Source organism: Boleophthalmus pectinirostris, unplaced genomic scaffold (genome assembly GCF_026225935.1).
Source record: "Boleophthalmus pectinirostris isolate CB_2022bp ecotype Guang Dong unplaced genomic scaffold, ASM2622593v1 HiC_scaffold_16, whole genome shotgun sequence".
Taxonomy (NCBI): Eukaryota; Metazoa; Chordata; class Actinopteri; order Gobiiformes; family Gobiidae; genus Boleophthalmus; species Boleophthalmus pectinirostris.
The window spans coordinates 6194734-6214862 of NW_026571095.1; the positions used below are offsets into that span (position 1 = coordinate 6194734).

A 20129-nucleotide genomic window follows, 5' to 3' on the forward strand; every position below is an offset into this window, starting at 1 on the left:
TAGGGAAAAAATAGTGAAATAAAATCATGTAGAGCGGGTTAATATGAACATTTTTAGTCAAAAATGACGAGGCTCACAGCAGCAGTTATTTTTTCAATGTAAATGAAAAACATGTTTACCATATTTTTCGGACTATAATACTATAAGTCGCACTTTTTTTCATGGTTTGGGTGGTCCTGCGACTTATACTCCGGTGTAACTTATATATTATAATTTTCACACACTTACAGTCACGAGAGGGTGCTCTAGGCTTGTGTGTCAGTATCTGCTACTACTGTATCACTGTCACCTCACGCCGTACTGCACATGTCTCCTGCAGAAAAAGCCACTGTCCTGCTGCAAATAGTGAAATATTCAGTCGAAAATGGTAATCAGGCAGCAGAAATAAAAGTTTGGAGTAAGTGAGAAACTCGTGAGGGACTGGCATAAAGTGGGGATGGAGAACACAACTTCATGGCAACTGAGAGAGTGCACCATGAATTTTTCCTGAAGTCACTGGATGGGTGGACAAAGCCTGGACTTCAATGACACTGAAACCATCCTGTAGGGATTCAGAAAGGCCAGAATAATTCTAACTGGCAGTGATGTTGAGTCTGATGTTTACCTCCGGAGGTGCTCAGAAGTGACACCGAGGATGAAGAATTGAATGGATTTAGTGATTTGGAGTGAGATGGAGAGTTTGGTAAACTTGTTCTGTTGTTTATGTTATAGTTTATCTGAAGAACTGTTCATATGTGACGTTAACAGTCTGTTGTTCTCTCTTCTATTGTTATTACTACAACTTGACTTTACACAGGAAATGTCAGTTTCTAGTTTCTGATTTAATAATAAAATAAATTTCCCCCAAAAAGTGCAACTTATATATGTTTTTTTCTTCCTCATTACACATTTTTGTCTGATGCAACTTATACTCCAGTGCGAAAAATACAATAATTAGTTTCAGTTTTGTTTTTTTTGGCACTCTGAGTTTGCCTTCCCTTTGCTCTCTACACTAAGTCACCCCCCCTTCAGTGCTCCATGTCATTACAATCACCATGCTCTCCACTAATGAAACTACTGCACATAGTATCAGGCTTGTGAAGTTATAGTTATAGTGTTGTTTTGTCTCGTGCTTTTGTATATTTATGGAAAATATATTTATTAGGGCTGGGCAAAAAAAATAAAAAATAAAAATTGCGATTAATCGCATGAGTTCGAGCGATTAATTGCATGTTATACGCAAAACCAATTATTTAATTAAAAACTAGAGTATAGCACACTTTTATTGGAAATGTAAATGAAAGAGCCAAACATTTGTTGTGTAAACAGCATTTCTTTCACAGCGGAACCCTCAGAGCCTTCAAGGTATTCTGAAGGCTCAAGAAAAAATACTGAATGGACTTTTGTACTACTAATATATTTATTGAATATTTTTTATGCCGTGAGTAATGAACACAACCCTAGTAATAATTTCTAGATCTAAACTTGGACTAATATTTCTTGGGAAACAAAGGGTTAATATAATGGAATGGAAATGGACCAATCACATTTTTTCTTCCAATGGTATCTGGGTAAATCAATGACTGCAGCACTGAACTAAAGAAACATGCTCAGCTCAGAGCGCAAGGCTGGTCCGTCCGGAGCCGGAGCCCATGGTTCAGCTGCAGCTCTGGCCGCAGCTCTGGCCGCAGCTCCGGCCGCAGCTCCAGCCGAACCCGCGGAGGCTCGGACACGTTGCATCTCACGTGGTCAGAAAAAAGTGAAAAAAGTGTAAAGAAAAGACATCAAACTTAAAGAAATGCTTGCGGTTAACTTTTTCAAAATAAAAGCCATGTGAGAAACAGACGTTTACAATAAAATAAATAAATAAATAATAAAAACTGCGTTAACGGCGTTAAACTAATTGTCAGCGTTAATGACTTAATTAGTTAACGCAAAGTTAACGGGATAACGTGCCCGGCCCTAATATTTATATGAGAAATTATTATTTATTCAGAAAAAAAATGATTCACTGCATCTGTCTGTTGCCTTGTAGTACCTGTGAGGATGATGTTGGGGATGTTGCCATGGTTACCGAAGCCCAGCCCCTGCGTGTCCTGGAGGTGTGGCCCACTCAGACCCATCATGAGGGCCTGGGAGTAGTTGAGGGTGGAGTTCTGGCTGTAGGGCAGGCTGTCCGAGCTCACGGGAGTCTCAAAGATGTTAAACTGCTCCAGCTGAAACACACACACATTACATCATGAGGGAGACTGGAGTGTCTAGAAATCTCCTGAAAACTAGAGCTGTAGTCCTTGGCCAGTCAGAACTCAGCACTACTTCCCGTATTTCTGTACTTTTCTTAACTGCCACTTAACTGATGTAAAACTATAACAAATAATTACCACAGACACTTTCCTACCAAAGTAAGTAATAATTAGAAAAACATGAAAACCTGTCATATGCACTTAAAGAACGTCATGATTAAAGGACCTATATGACACTATTTTCTGATCTAATGTTGTGTCGTCATCCCAAACAGACCTGGAGTTGTGTTTTATTTCATTCACACATGTTTAACACACAAACCCTGCACGTTTAGGCTGAGTTCTTTTCTCAAACGGAAAACACTTTGTGACTTCATGTGGTAATATGGGAAGCACTCCTCTGTGTTTTTAAACCATACACTTTCACTAGAATCAGATTTCAGCTCTGGAATAGTTCTCTACTGTTCTAAAGGTAAAATGTAGCTCTTAACTTGACAGCTACCACTTCATGACATCACAAGGTGGAACATTTAGAGCATTTTGCCACTAATAATGCAGGATTGGTCAGTGAATGAAACAAAATACAACTCTAGGTATAGTTCTGATGAGGTAACAACATGGCTTAAAGTTCACAAGAGTCAATTTTGTGTATATAGGACTTTTAAACCGTTTGAATCTATTATTCACAGGGGTGTAAGTTTCATTTAGTCTATTTTATTTAGTATGAGGTAAAAAGTTCCCCCCCAAAAAACTGAAAATAACAAAACCACGGGAACATGTCAATAATCTTGTTTTTAGGAGTGGCTTTTAAAAACACCCCAAGACATCAATGTAGGCTCTTCCCCATGGAGCAGAGTACAGTATCTGGATTTGGAACACAGCGGCGGCTAGTGGGTTAGCTATGTCCTTTTATATGGTATATACCCCCCTTCAGAGCTCCATGTCATTACAATCACTGTGCACTCCACTAATCAAACTATGACACATCATATCAGGCTTATGAAGTTATAATATATTGTTTTGTATCATGCTTTTGTATATTTATAGAAACCTGATGTGAAAAATGATGATCTAGTCAGAAAAAAACTATTCGTTGGGTCCGTCTGTTGCCTTGTAGTACCCGTAAGTTTCATTTTGCCTAGTATGATGTAAAGTAAAAAAAAAAAACAAAAAAAAACGTGAAAATAACAAATCCACGGGAACATGTCAACAATCTTGTTTTTAGGAGTTGCTTTTAAAAATGCCCCAAGACATCAGTGCAGACTCTTCCGCATGGAGCAGAGTGCAGTATCCGTGGTGAGAGCACGCTGGTCACTGCAGAGCTAAGGCTTAAATCAGAATAACATGAGAACCACTCACGACATACTAAATACAGCACAAACTAAGCCAAGCAGAGGTGGGAGTTACATTTACTACATCTAGTATTTTATCTATCTAGTATCTAGTATTAGTAATATTTTTATTGAAGTAACAGTATTCTTACTTGAATAAAAAGTTTTGGCTCCTCTTCCCACTGTGAGTCTACAAGTGACAATATGGAATGATTTGAATATTTGTGTTTTTTGCTCCGCTCCTTCAGATATGATTTTGTTCTTCCAATTTTTGTGTCTGTCCTTTGAAAATACAAGATTTTGTGTTATTTCACTTCATATTATAAATCAGTTACAGTTACTCTTTGAAGATGTACTATGTAACTTTTCTGGTGGTGAGTCCATCAAATGCTTTTCTCCATGGAGATGTTATTGATTTGTCTGGAATGTTTCAGAGTATATTATTAAACCTTTCTAGAGAGGCGACCCCGCTCACAGTCAGAATGTCTGTTTTTCTAGGTGTTTTTGAGTTATTAAACCAGCTGTAATTGAATCAATGTAAAGTAGATCTGTTTAAAGTGACATCGTGGAACATTCCAGGCAGAGCGATGACATCTCCATAGAAACAAGCAGGTGGCAGACCCCCAAACAAAAAGTTACATCATGCACCTTTAAAATTTTGTTGGACCACTACTTTGTACTTCTACTTGAGTAATATTATTTTGAATATTATACTTGAGTTACATTTTTGGCTACTCTATCCCCTCTGAAAATAAAATGGACAAATAATCCTGCTTTGTCTTGCATTTTAGATGAACTACAGTAGATTTCTTCTTTGTTGTAACCTTATTTTGAAATTTCAGTAAAACAGAAAAAATGAACAATATCTATATATTGTATAAAGGCCATTTGATCCTGTCACTAGACAAAGATGTGCACTAACACATGGCTACGGTGGGAATCTAATATACAGATCTGTTACATCTTTTATGATCTGAGCAAGAAAAGAATCTGGAGTGTGAAAAGATCTCCTGTAGGGATTTCAGTGACTTTACAAACAGGTTTGCAAATTTGAAATGTAACAGAGAGATTGATATAGGCCTATTTTAGCCATGATTTTAGACTTTTCCTTAAAGGGCCAATACTAAACTATTTTCTGATCTGTGTTCTAATGTTGTTTCCTCATCACAAACAGACCTGGAGTTGTTTATTGTTTATTTCATTCACACACGTTTAACCCACAAACTCTGAAGATTTATCCTGAGTTCTTCTCTCAAACAGAAAACACTCTGTTCCACCTTGTGATGTCATGTAGTAATACATGAAGTGCTTGACTGTGTATTTAATCTCTATTAAAAAAAGGTAAAAAGGAGCCGTTAAACTTGAAAACAAACACTTCATGACATCACAATGTGGAACAGAGCATTTTGAGCTTTGGAGATGTAGACAGACTAAAAATGCAGGATTAGTCAAACATGTGTGAATGAAACAAAACACAACTGCAGCTCTGTTTTTGAAGAGGTAACAATATTATAACACGGCTTGACACTCTCAAGAGAAAATTTTGAGTTAAATTATCACTGTAATGCTAACAACAGCACAACTTTCACAAAGGTTGGATTTTGTAGTGATTCTTTTCTGAACATAAACTTTTTAAAATGTTTAAATCCTCAGAGTGCCTAGAAGTTAGCTTTGTAACACTGAGCCTAGTCCCCCTCTGAGCCTAGTCCCCCTCTGAGCCTAGTCCAGCTCTGAGCCTAGTCCAGCTCTGAGCCTAGTCCAGCTCTGAGCCTAGTCCAGCTCTGAGCCTAGTCCCCCTCTGAGCCTAGTCCCCCTCTGAGCCTAGTCCCCCTCTGAGCCTAGTCCCCCTCTGAGCCTAGTCCCCCTCTGAACCTAGTCCCCCTCTGAACCTAGTCCCCCTCTGAGCCTAGTCCAGCTCTGAGCCTAGTCCAGCTCTGAGCCTAGTCCCGTTCTGAGCCTAGTCCAGCTCTGAGCCTAGTCCCCCTCTGAGCCTAGTCCAGCTCTGAGCCTAGTCCCCCTCTGAGCCTAGTCCCCCTCTGAGCCTAGTCCAGCTCTGAGCCTAGTCCAGCTCTGAGCCTCGTCCCCCTCTGAGCCTAGTCCCCCTCTGAGCCTAGTCCCCCTCTGAGCCTAGTCCCCCTCTGAGCCTAGTCCCCCTCTGAGCCTAGTCCAGCTCTGAGCCCGTGCTAGCTCCGCTCTTGCAGCTCTAGGTCTGATTGGTCCAAAAGCTCCACGCCATGCACGTTACAGACATCACATGGATGGGAGGACCTAGCCCGTACTGAGGAAGTAATACAAAAGAGAAAATTATGTTTGGGCCCATGTACTAAAGAGCACAGAAAACCAGCACCACTGAAAACAACACGGCGCCATCTTGGGTTCACCTTCTAGATTTTAGTATAGTTCTATGAGCCTTACCTCCTGGTTCACAAATGTTATATAAATACTTCATAATTAGATGCAGACAGCACACAGTGGCCTCATTTTGAGCCTAAATTTACAATATATATAATATATGTTTTTTTTTCTTTTACTTTATTGCATGAAAAAAATCTAAACAAAACTGGTAAAGCCCCTTTCTGGTCATAAGAGGACATTGCAGCATTGACTTTCTTTAAGAAGCTCCACTCTGCTCCCTTTGGCCTTCATGTTTTAATTAACACCAGCTAAATCAAATCCAGTAAAATTCACTGAAATTATAATTCCCCTTCTCCTTGTCAAAGTGGTTAAAAAGAGGCTAATCCTGAAGTTTCCCAGCGGACGAGCTCACAGAAGCTCCAGAGCGAGAACGGCTCAATGGACTCTGCTTTCTTTATAATGTTGGAGTAATTAGATCATGAGCAGCCGCAAGAAAACTGAATTATGAGTCAGTCCACATGCCCCCCCCCCAGGGCATAAAGGGGCAGAGAGAGGGTAGAGAGGGGTAGAGAAGGGCAGGGAAGGGCAGAGAGGAGCAGAGAGAGGCAGAGAGGAGCAGAGAGGGGTAGAGAGGGACAGAGAGGGGTAGAGAGGGGCAGAGAGGAGCAGAGAGGGTGAGAAAGAGGCAGAGAGGAGCAGAGAGGGGCAGAGAGGAGCAGAGAGGAGCAGAGAGGGTGAGAGAGAGGCAGAGAGGAGCAGAGAGGGGCAGAGAGAAGCAGAGAGGGTGAGAGAGAGGGCAGAGAGGGGCAGAGAGGGGCAGAGAGGGGCAGAGAGGGGTAGAGAGGGACAGAGAGGGGAAGAGAGGGGTAGAGAGGGGCAGAGAGGGGCAGAGAGGGGCAGAGAGGGGTAGAGAGGGACAGAGAGGGGTAGAGAGGGGTAGAGAGGGGTAGAGAGGGACAGAGAGCGGTAGAGAGTAGCAGAGGGGGGCAGAGAGGGGTAGAGAGGGGCAGAGAGGAGCAGAGAGGGGGCAGAGAGGGGCAGAGAGGGGCAGAGAGATATATGGAATTATGAAGCAAATAAAGTTAAATAACTCTAAATAACTAAATATTTTTAACAAACTGAAATAAATGACTGTGTATACAGCAGCAGTTATAAAGAGACAATGTAAAAATAACTGCCACAACATACAGGACGTACAGTAATTATGAATATAAATACACATAAAAACTAATACAAAACACACAGATATCCACCATAACATATATTCCAAGTTTGTGAGCAGTGCCTACCTTCAGGTCTCAATCCAAACAGAATTTACATACATAATAATCAGCAGCACAACATACAAGCTACACGACATCTGGCTCGAGGAAAAACAGGAAAAACATGGGACCAAGGACACAGTGCTGTGGGACTACGCACAGAGAAGCGGCGAGGAGAGGTCAAAGGGCAACGCCACGGCAACGACACCAGAGAACGCACTTAGATCTGGGCAAAGAGAAGCGACCACTATGAGAGTTTCAATAGAATGACCTAGTGTCCTGATGTACATTAAAGGGCCCATCTTCTTCCATTTTCTGATCTATGTTTTAATGTTGTTTCCTCATCACAAACACACCTGCACAGACCTGCGGTTTTGTTTTATTCATTGTTTTGTTTCATTTATTTCATTGTTTTGTTTCATTCATGTTTAACACACAGATTCTACATATTTAGGCTGAGTTCTTTTTTCAAACTGAAAACTGTTCCACCTTGTGATGTCATGTGGTAAACCAGGAAGTGCTCCACACACCTTCACTAGAATCATCTGGATAATTTCAGCCCTGGAATTAACAATCTATTTCAAGATGTTAACTTGAAAATACCACTTCATCACAAGGTGCAACAGAGCATTTTGAGCTTTGAGATGTAAACTGCAGGATTACTCAAACATGTGTGAAACAAAACACAACTCCAGGTTTGTTTTTGATGAGGTCACAATATTCTAACATGGCTTAAAGCTCATAAGAAGCCATTTAGTGTAATATAGGACCTTTAAAACGTATAATAAATTCATTTCTACTATTCATCAAATTTTGCCCAGATCTGCTAACAATATCACAGAAGCAGCTATAGGGGAAAGCCACGGATTTAGACTCCACTCAGCCAGTGTAAAGTGGTTTAGACTGGTTTTACATTGGGACAGAACCAGTTTAAACCATTTTGGAGCAGTTTGGAGCAGGTTGGAGCAGTTTGGAGCGGTCCTGGGCCTTACTTGGGGCGAGCCTCCGGGGGAAAAGCCTTGGTTGGAGACTGGGGACGTGGGCGACTGATTGGCCGAGGATCCCATTCGGCTGCGGTACTGGGAGAAGGCCTGACACTGACACAAGACACAACTCTTCAGAACCTCCTCATTCAACTTTTAGACTTTCAGCAAGTCACATCTGCGTTTCCCCGCCCACTCCTGCTATTGGTCAACTTCAACATGTCCTGTGTAGGACACGAGGTTCCTGTCTTGTTTCCTATCTCATTTCCACCTCATTTTCAACCTCATTTCCAACCTCCTTTCCTACTTCATTTCCTACCTCGTTTCCTATCTCATTTCCAACCTTATATCCTACCTCATTTCTTACCTTATTTGCTACTTCATTTCCTACCTCAATTTCTACCTCATTTCCTATCTCATTTCCAACCTCGTTTCCTACTTCATTATCAACCTCGTTTCCTACCTCCTTTCCTACATCCATTCCTACCTCATTTCCAACCTTGTTTCCTACATCATTTCCTACCTCATTTCCAAACTCGATTCCTACCTCATTTCCAACCTTGTTTCTTACCTCCTTTCCGACCTCATTTCCTACCTTGCACCATAAAAAAAGAACGAAAAAAAAAAAAACATCCACAGCATTTCACTGACACTAATGTATAATGTATAGAACTGCAGTAAAACCCATATTCATGTTTTGATGCACTGTACGGAGTGAGTGTGAATTGCAGAATGCTCATATCTGGTGCAGGCTCAGTGTTGGCTCAGTGCTACATTAAAAACACTGTTTGAACTGCCTTATGGATGTATAATTCATGGAGCTGGAAGCTGGTGAGAGAAAGACTATTTGAGCCCAGGGACTGAACACTGCACAACTTCAGATCATGGTCAGACTCACAGTGAAGAAGACTAGATTAAATAAACAAGCTAATAGAGGAGCATTAGAATCAAAACTATAGCCTTGAAAATCTGCTTAAAGGTGCACTGAGCAACTTTTCTGGTGGAGGGTCTGTCAAATCCTTTTCTCTGTGGAAATGTTGTTGCTTTGCCTGGAATGTTCCACAGTACGACATTAACCAGTTCTATCTTACATTTATTCAATTACAGGTGGTTTTATAGCTCAAAAATACCTAGAAAAACAGATCTGACCCATAACTCGGTCTGGTTCGGTCTCCAAGAGAAGATAGAAAGGTTTAATGCCAAAGCAATAACATCTCCATGGAGAAAAGCGTTTGCTATGCTACCTAGATGTCTGCATGGAAATGTTATTGCTCTGCTTGGAATGTTCCATGTTATGGCATTAAACATATTCATCCAGTATTTATTCATTACAGGTGTTTCGAGTGCTCAAAAATACAATCATTTGTTCTGTGAATGGGGCGACTGTTCACAGATCTGACTTGCAATGTAGCGTAGTGCTGTGACCTGCGTGTCTCCCTCGTGGTAATAAGGTTTACTCTATACTGTGGAACATTCTAAAAAGCAATAAAACTTCCATGGAGACAAGCAGGTAGCGGAGCCTCCACTAGAAGTGTTACACAATGCTTCTTTAAAGAGGCTATAATTATGTATTAGCAAAAATTAGTTGTAGTTTCAAAAAAGGGCATGCAATTTGGTCAGTATTTTTAGAGGCTAGAAATTTTGAGTTGTATAATTTATTAAGATGAAATAAAAATAGTTATTTCAATCATTGCAAATTGGTTGCAGTTTAAAGGTGCATTGCGTAATTTTTCAATTTTCACTTAAAAGACCTATAATGAAATAAATGTTAGACAGATTAAGGCTATACTGTGTAGCATTCCAGGCAACGCAACAACATCTCCATGGAGACAAGCCAGTCACAGACCAAAAAAGTTGCACAGTGCACCTTTTAACAACAAATAAATCACAAATGCAAATTGGAATCCAAATTGTCAAAAACTGTTAATAATTTTGACATACTGTCTTTACCAACTGACAGTTTTGCACTAACTTCCTTCTCATATTATTTCTGACACTAAACAGAAAATGAAAGCCTTTTTAGCTGTGAAAATATTCCTTATTTAAGCTCTGACGGATGCACAAATCCAAAGAAAAAAAATAACAAGTTTTCTGGATGCTTATTTGTATATAGAGTGCTGTGGTGCAGTGCAGTTAAACAAGCCTACTTAAAGATGTAACCTTGACACATTTACCAGAGCTTTGGGCCCTGCGAGAAAAGACTAAAATCAGCTCACCACGTTCATATCGATGGTCATGTTGTTCTGAGGTGTGCTCTGGTTGTCTGTGGTGGAGTTTAGGGAGGGCATCTGGACCAAACCCGTCTGCTGCACGGCACAGAGGACAAAGTTCAGGACCGGGGTTTGTTATATAAGAAGTATGTCATATTTCATGGTAACACACATAATAAGATCAAATCAAAAATATCAACATCTAAATGTACAAGTCAAACTGATAGTACTTTACTTTACAGCATAGTCACTGGATAGTATAGTAATAGCATTTTAAAGGTGCACTATGTAACTTTTCTGAATTCCCAAATGTCACGTGCTGGTCTCTATTAAAATCATCTATCTAGCGTTTATTCAATTATAAACGTTTTATTAAAAAAAGAAGCATTCTTAAAGTGAGCAGGCTCACCTCTCCGCAGATCAGATCAGTAACTTGGCCTAGTGGTGTAACCTACTTGGCCTAGATATACTGTGTAACATTACCTCCACACCCTCCACCAGAAAAGTTACATGGTTCACCTTTAACTTTACCTGTAAAAGTATGTAAGTAAGAACTCATGGAACTAGGCATTCTTGTTCTTCTATTTTTTCAGAATCAATCAATACATAAATAAATTTACAACCAAAATACACATTACTTTCATAGCTTTGTTTTCTATTTTTCCAAAAAACTTGAAAAATTACTTGGGCAATTATGTTAAGAGGCTAATTTTGATTAATTCTGAGCAGAATTACATGGCAACAGCTGAATTACCTAAAAAATGCATTTCCAAAACCAGTGGTGGAAAGTAACAAAGTACAAAAATAAAAGTACATTTTACAGTGGATACTTTTTACTTTTAATTTTAACTTCTACTTCAGTACATTTGAGAACAGGTATCTGTACTTTTTACTTCACTACATTTTAGATCTGGAGTGAAAAGTAAATAGTATTTTTCTTTATGATGTGAGACCTGCTGAAAAAGACTTTATATTCTAGCACATTTAATTTGAGTTAAGTTTCCGTCGAAACTTTGAGCAAACCAAGTACACAAAAACACAAAAATTAAGTCATAAAGAAATTAATTGAATCACTTAAAAACAGCTAAGTTCTTGATCAAAATCTCTACATTTATCCTTTAATTATACTAAAAATCTCTGCAAATACTCTTAAGTACAGTTTTTCATGTAGTACTTCAACTTTTACTTGAGTAACATTTTGCCTCTGTATCTGTACTTTTACTTATGTAACAAAATGGAGTACTTCATCCACTACTGTCCAAAATAAACCAAAGCCTGGGGTGAATGGGAAGTTGAGTAAAGAGTGTCTGACTTGTTGGCTGTGGTGCGTTGGAGCTGGGGGCTGCTGGCTGAAGAAGGCGTACTGAGACAGCTGCTGCTCCAGGTTCATGGCATTGATCGCAGCCTGAGGAGACATCAACACACTGTCAGCACACTTCAGTGGACTGGCCTAAAGAGTCAGGTGGCACAACACAGATCAATACTAAAGAGTGGACAAGGAACTGCTCTTTGGCTTTTCTAACATGGAGGAAAGTGTTGGACTGTGTTACCATGGGAGTGGGGCTACAGTCCACTAAAGAAATTTGTGGTCAACTAAAGGCATGTTGACTAAAAAAGAGGCATGGCAAAATCTCTCAAAACTATTGCTGGGTTTCAGATGATCTCTGTACAATATTTTAATAATATACAACAACAATATACAACACCATATTTATTACGATATTTTGTGGAGGCTAATAAAACTGTGAATCTTCTACTTTTTCCTTTTTCCTTTTTTCTTAAAATGCCTTGAAAAGACAAGGAGTTCCCTAACCATAACTATTCATTTAAGTGAAGAGGCTTGTATGAGATTTGTAAGAGACCTGATGATACATTATCACAATATTTCAGTTATTTCTACATCCCCTAACCACAACATTCTGTAGGCCTTTATTATTTAATACAGACAAGGGGCAGCAAAAAATAAAATATAATTTTAAACAGTTGTTACATAGCAAGTTCTAGGGTCCCTAGTTACTGCTAGAAAATATTATTATTCATAGTAAAGTACAATGTAATTAAAAGGAAAATCTGCCCCTTGCCCCCCCGTCAGGAAGTATGGCATCATCACATTCTAAAATCTAAAAACTACCAATTGTGTATCTGACCCAAACTGCACTAGACTAAACCTGTAGGAGGAGTTCATGCAAAAACAGATTAAACCTCTGATTAGGCCTGTCCTGTCCTATAGAACGTCCCAGGGGAACGTCCCCTTTCCTGGACCACTAACACTGCATCACTGGTGAAGAAAGCCCAGAAGCACCTCTATTTCCTGTGAAAACTCAAGCGGTCAAGTGCCTCACCACCATCATGAGCACATTCTACAGAGGAAACACTGAAAGCATCCTTTCTAGCTGCATCACTGTGTGGGGTGAAAGCTGCACTGACCGCGACAGGAGAGTCCTGCAGCGCATAGTGAACACAGCCAAGATCAGTAGTGCACCACTCCTCTCCCTGCAAGTCATATACATCACCCGCCACCACCCGCATATACATCACCCACCTCACCCGCATATACATCACCCGCATATACATCACCCGCATATACATCACCCGCCTCACCCGCATATACACCGCCCACCTCACCCCCATACACACCACCCGCATATACACCATCCGCCTCACCCGCATATACATCACCCGCCTCACCCGCATATACATCACCTGCCTCACCCGCATATACATCCCCGCCACCCCATATACACACCCGCATATACATCACCGCCTCACCGCATATACATCACCCGCCTCACCCGCATATACACCACCCACCTCACCCGCATATACATCACCCGCATATACATCACCCGCCTCACCCGCATATACATCACCCGCATATACATCACCCGCCTCACCCGCATATACATCACCCGCCTCACCCGCATATACACCACCCACCTCACCTGCATATACATCACCCGCCTCACCCGCATATACATCACCCACCTCACCCCCATATACACCACCCGCATATACACCATCCGCCTCACCTGCATATACATCACCCGCCACCACCCGCCTCACCCGCATATACACACCCACCTCACCTGCAATATCATCACATTTGTGAGTGATGCAAGTCACCTCACACACAATCTGTCCAGCCTCCTGCTCTCCGGGAGGGGGTACAGGAGCCTCCATTCCTGCACCACCAGACTGACTAAAAGCTTCATCTACCAGGCTGTTAGGATGCTGAACTCTCTCCCCTCTCTAACCACCAGGCTGCCAGGAAGCAGGAATCTGCATCTCCCTAAAGAAGAACACTTGGACTTTTCCATTTCTTATTTTTTATTTATATGCTTGGGAGTGGGAAACAAACTTTCAATTCTTCACAAGTTTCATATGAAGAATTCACAATTAACTTTTTTGAATTTGAATTTGAATTGTGATGTCATCAGAAACCCAGCAGCAGGTGTCTAACAATGATCAAAATTCCTTCCTCACACACCGCTGTCAATCACAGTCAAATGTGGCCCTGTGTCTGATCTGCATTAATATTGATGTGTTTACTCCAACTTCCAGACAACTCTGCAGACTCAATACAAGTAAACAACACAACATACCACTCTCCAACAAACTTTAGGGAGGACAACTTGGATACATATAAATTATGCAGTTATGCACTGCGTAACATTTTTTGTGGAGGGTGCACCACCTGCTTGTCTCCAAACGTTATAACTTTGTCTAGAATGTTCCATAGTATAGATTAAACCAGAAGGGGGACAAGCAGGTTACAACACTACACTGCATTATAATTCTGATCTGTGTAGAAGCGCCTCTATTCACAGAAGGAATTAATGTACAGTATTTTTGAGCAATAGAAACACCCATAATTAATAAATGCTAGATGTATGTTTAATGTCATACCATGGAACATTCCACAGAAAGCAGTAACTTTCCCTTTTCTCCACCAGAAAAGTTGTGCAGCGTATTATACTTCTCTGGGGTATAACTGCTAACACATAACATATTAAGATCACTAGGTTACCGTTTGTTTTGAAAATGCTCAGTTCAGTTAGTTTTGTTTTTAACATTCTGTGTCTCCCCTCTCTTTGCTCTCTGGGTCACTCCCCCTTCAGAACGCCAGCACAACACAATCAGCATGCATTCCACTAATGAAACTACAGCATATCACATCAGGTTTGTGAAGTTGTAGTATATTGTTTTGTATCATGCTTTTGTATATTTATGGAAAATTGTAGATTTATGGGCTGAACTTTGGATAACATCATACAGCTAACCATAAAGACTGTTTGAATAGGGCCAGGGAGAGAACACTAAATTACTCAAACATGCATGGATGACATCAAAAAAACACTTCAGACCTGTTTTTGAAAGCTCCAAACGGCACATTTTGCGTAATACCCCAGTTTAAAATAGTATGGGGGGGTAGTTTGTTACCTGGGACAGAGTGAGAGGGGGGGACGTGGGGGACAGCTGCTGGTGGTGTGACTCGCCGGCGTTCAGCATCAGAGGAACCATGTCCGGCTGGCTCTGCGTTTCCATGGCGACCGGGGGCTGAGAGGCGTTCACTCCTACCCAAAGCACCACACACAAGTCAACAGGAAGGAAAAGCACATCTATGGCATCATTCTTTTAAAAGATACTAGTGCATTAGACAGGCTTTTTAACTATTCTGGACTTCAACTTAGACAAACATTACTTATCCACGAGAGAAATGATTTGGACACAGGAGGTCACACATCACTTTAAATTATAATAGCAAAGAAAAAAAATATAAATGGTAATAATAAATTCTAAATGAGTAGCAAAAAAACAAGAGCCTGATGTCAAATAAGGCATAATTATATAAGTAAAGTAAAAATAAAATAAAATTGAAATAAATAATAAAAATATCTCAGCTATATATAAAAGGCTGTAAGGAAAACTAAGAAAAAATGATATGATGAATGACAAAGTTATCTGTTACATAAGGGTGAGTTGTTGTACAGTTGTAGGGAGTATTATCTGTTACATAAGGGTGAGTTGTTGTACAGTTGTAGGGAGTATTATCTGTTACATAAGGGTGAGTTGTTGTACAGTTGTAGGGAGTATTATCTGTTACATAAGGGTGAGTTGTTGTACAGTTGTAGGGAGTATTATCTGTTACATAAGGGTGAGTTGTTGTACAGTTGTAGGGAGTATTATCTGTTACATAAGGGTGAGTTGTTGTACTGTTGTAGGGAGTATTATATGTTACATAAGGGTGAGTTGTTGTACAGTTGTAGGGAGTATTACCTGTTACATAAGGGTGAGTTGTTGTACAGTTGTAGGGAGTATTATATGTTACATAAGGGTGAGTTGTTGTACAGTTGTAGGGAGTATTACCTGTTACATAAGGGTGAGTTGTTGTACAGTTGTAGGGAGTATTACCTGTTACATAAGGGTGAGTTGTTGTACAGTTGTAGGGAGTATTATATGTTACATAAGGGTGAGTTGTTGTACAGTTGTAGGGAGTATTACCTGTTACATAAGGGTGAGTTGTTGTACAGTTGTAGGGAGTATTATCTGTTACATAAGGGTGAGTTGTTGTACAGTTGTAGGGAGTATTATCTGTTACATAAGGTGAGTTGTTGTACAGTTGTAGGGAGTATTATCTGTTACATAAGGGTGAGTTGTTGTACAGTTGTAGGGAGTATTATCTGTTACATAAGGGTGAGTTGTTGTACAGTTGTAGGGAGTATTATCTGTTACATAAGGGTGAGTTGTTTGTACAGTTGTAGGGAGTATTATATGTTACATAAGGGTGAGTTGTTGTACAGTTGTAGGGAGTATTACCTGTTACATAAGGGTGAGTTGTTGTACAGTTGTAGGGAGTATTATATGTTACATAAGGGTGAGTTGTTGTACAGTTGTAGGGAGTATTACCTGTTACATAAGGGTGAGTTGTTGTACAGTTGTAGGGAGTATTACCTGTTACATAAGGGTGAGTTGTTGTACAGTTGTAGGGAGTATTATCTGTTACATAAGGGTGAGTTGTACAGTTGTAGGGAGTATTACCTGTTACATAAGGGTGAGCTGTTGTTCAGTTTTAGGGACTATTATATGTTACATAAGGGTGAGTTGTTGTACAGCTGTAGGGAGTATTATAGTATGAATGTAGTCGTGTATCTCTCACTGTTTGAGTGGAGCTGCAGTAAAATGAGCTCTTATACATCTATACATCTTAGTACTCCTCTTAGAATAAGTTACGAGTGAAATGATGCATACTCACAAACATTTGAAATGTATTTATCTGTAAAAATGTTTTGTTATATTTTTATTGTACTTGTGTAAACATACAGTTACCTCTTGAGCTTCATTATCCCTTTAATTTATAATTAATGATAATGCCATAGTCTTAAATAGTGCAGACACTCAAAGTTGCTTTACTATTTGGTGCATTATTCCCTCCACACTCGGTGATGGTAAGATACTATTGTAGCCACAGCTGCCCTGTGACAGACTGACAAAAGTGAGGCCACCAATCTGCGCCATCGACATGTCCAACCAACACTCAAACATATACCACATTCATACATGTCTTGCCTAAGGACACAACAACAGTGTTTTTGCCAATGGCACCCCACATTGTGGCACCTGGTATTCCCTGCGCTCTCCCATACAAGTACTAACCAGGTCCAGCCCTGTTTAGCTTCTGAGATGTGACAAGGCTCTGACAAGGAGGTTGGGCCACATCATTGGTTCATTTCCATGGTTCAACTACAGTCATGAGCCCGGTTAAATAAATGATGCACTGAGCACAAACTGGGAACAGACTCACAGAGACTGGGGTAAACACTAGCGCTTAATAGCACGATTTTTTCCACATCAGATAAATAATAGTGTATGAACAATATATATTAGTCAACATTGTTTCTCTGTTCATTTTATTTATTGTTCATTTGAATAGGGACAGATACAACAAACATAGATCAACAATTAAGTTACAGGTATCACAGTGTTCCTTTATCGAAAATGCTATAAATCCCTAAATGAAAAAGACTGCCCATTGATCCTATATGAGTAAAGTAAAAGCTCTGTTACCTTGCTGTGTGTTGAGTGAGTGTAAGCTGCCGTAGGTGCCTGCCCCGGTGTCCTCCGAGTCCAGGGGCGTGGGCAGAGGAGGGGGGAACTGGAGGTTGGTGAGGTCGGGCAGAGAGCCACCCGTGCTGTGGGCCGCTGGTTTGAGAGAGAGAGACAACTGCTGCTCCGGAGATGGGAAGATACTAAAGGAGACACGCCCAGACATGGGTTAGGGATGTTGTTATCTCATCAAAAACATACATGGAGTTGTGTTTTGTTTATTTGTTTATTATTAGTCTGTCTCCAAAGCTCAAAATACTTCCACCTTGTGATGTCATGAAGAGGTAGTTTTAAGTTAGCAGTTATCTTTACCTTTTGTTTTTACAATAGATTGTCAATCTCAGGGCTTAAATCATCCAAATGATTCCAGTGAAGCTGTATGGAGTTTAATACTTCCTACCACATGACATCACAAGGTGGAACAGAGTTTTCTTAGTTTAAGAGAAGAACTCAGCCTAAATATGCAGGGTTTGTGTGTTAAACATGTATATAAAAACACAATTTGATGTATGTTTTTGATGACGATACAACATTATAACAAAAATCAGAAAATAGTGTAAAATTGATAGAGAAAGTGTGTGGCTGGATGTTTCACTTGGTTGAACAGGGTCAGTCAGTTAATCTTGTGGAATTTAAGTTTGAAAGATTGTTGTTAAATAAATAAAAATAAATAATGAATGTTTTATTGTTACATTTTTTTAACAATTGAAAGAGTTTTAAAAGTAAATTCACATAAATGTCTAATGCTTTATTATACCTAATAATACCTCCAAATGGATGATATGCCACCTGTTAGTCTCCATGAAGACGTTATGACTTTGCCTGAATTGTTTCACTGTATGGGATTTAAAGGATCTAAAAATTACCTTAAAAAAACAGGCATTCTGACTTGGAGCGGGGCCACCTCTACACAAATCTGACCTGTGACCTTGTGGAGATGCAAGCCCGCTCACAGTAAGGATATGTTTTTCCGTTTTGTAGGTGAGTGGGGCTTTAAATTAAAAACAAAAATACTATTCTTATATACAGGTCCTTCAATGGAAATTTGGGGTCGTGGGCCAAGAAGCCTCGCATGGACCCCCCTCTAATTAATAGGAAGAAAGTCCAATTCTTTTTTTCAACAGTATTTTGGGAAATTAAATATAGTTTCCTAAATCACTTTGACCTCTGATTCTGATTTCTGACTATCTACGATAAAAAAATAAATTTAAAAAAAAGTTTGTGTAAGTGTAGTTAAAGCTGCACTATGTAACTTTTCGGTAGAGGGTCTGTCACCTTCTTGTTTCTATGGAGATGTCATTGCTCTGTTTGGAATGTTCCACAGTGTGATATTAAACAAATCTATCTTACATTTATTCAATCATAGATGGTTTAGATGGTATAGATCTGACCATTTCAGACAAAGTAGTAACATCTCCTTTAAGAAAAGTATTTGATAGACCCTCCACCAGAAAAGTTACACAGTGCAACTTTAAATAGATTTGGTCGCATGATTATTACTCTAGTGTGGTGGTGCATTCAAATGCTTACTGTATTCCAGGAACTTTTGACCTCGAAATATTCTGCAGGAAATGAAAAACATGTCAGCTTATAGTGCGCCAGACAAACTGAATAAATAAAACAAACACGTAATTTAAAAATCAATAAACAGAAGAGAAATGTACCTTTTTGCAGTCCCAGTTCTGTCCATCGTCTTCAGATTCCTGTTTAAATCCATCTGGTACATTCAGGAGGAGAACTAGAAAAAAAGAAAAGTTGGTGAAATTATGTCTCCAGTAACAAAATCTCAAATGGGAGTTGTGTGGGAAGTCAAACCAAGCAGATGGGTCGATATTTAACTGTAAAATCAGCAGAAAATGTGTGTATTTTGTTTTGAATGCCAACTAAGTAAAAGAAAATATAGCTGAACACCACTTACATACAATTATTCGATAAAAACATTCTTTATTACAACTATATGTCTCTAGTTTATTATATATTATTACTGGTTCGGTTGCTATGTGTACTATCTGTATAACTAATTATAAAGCGTCTTACTGTGCAATAATCAAGAAGTGCCAGTTAGCCTGCTAGTTGTAGCATTACAGCACTGTTGGGCAAGTTACTTTAAAATTGTAATGCGTTATTTATGACTTGTTACTGTCATAGTGGACTAGATAGTTACATTAAAATATTACTGCATTTATATGTAAGGTATTACATTACTATTGCAGCACTTTTAAGATCCTTTTACTCTAACTGGGAAGATGCTGAACTTTTGCGCCTTATATGGACTGAACCAGGACTAAACCAGAACTGAACCAGGATTAAATCTGGTCTAAACCAGGACTGAACCAGGACTAAGCTAGGTCTAAACTGAGGACTGAACAGAGAACTAAACCAGGACTAAACTAGGTCTAAACCTGGACTAAACTAGGTCTAAACCAGGACTAAACTAGGACTAAACCAGGACTAATCTAGGACTAAACCAGGACTAAACTAGGACTAAACCAGGACTAAACCAGAGCTAAACCAGGACTGAACCAGGTCGGAGCAGAGTTCTGCGCCGGTCCTTTCGCTCGCAGTCACCCGACGGTCTATGCGGGCGTGGCTCTGGTGTTTCATTGCTGCTGATATATCGCGGTGATTTTATTAAATTTGTATGAAGAAAAAAACACCACTT

The 20129-nt window shown here is 39.8% G+C and overlaps 1 protein-coding gene across 2 annotated transcripts in view; it reads right to left on the bottom strand.

The window, feature by feature from the left end:
• crtc1a (CREB regulated transcription coactivator 1a) overlaps positions 1–20129 on the bottom strand; it is a 52320-nt gene that overhangs the window by 13644 nt on the left and 18547 nt on the right. Inside the window, exons 6-13 of one of the 2 annotated variants that reach the window (XM_055151626.1) lie at positions 19132–19205; positions 18998–19029; positions 17429–17610; positions 14804–14937; positions 11676–11768; positions 10370–10459; positions 8163–8267; positions 2018–2195 (exon numbers count right to left, since the gene is read on the bottom strand). In XM_055151626.1, the coding sequence (XP_055007601.1) occupies positions 2018–2195; positions 8163–8267; positions 10370–10459; positions 11676–11768; positions 14804–14937; positions 17429–17610; positions 18998–19029; positions 19132–19205 (888 nt within the window). The remainder of the gene's footprint in view (positions 1–2017; positions 2196–8162; positions 8268–10369; positions 10460–11675; positions 11769–14803; positions 14938–17428; positions 17611–18997; positions 19030–19131; positions 19206–20129) is intronic. The other variant, XM_055151627.1, reaches the window with a different exon arrangement.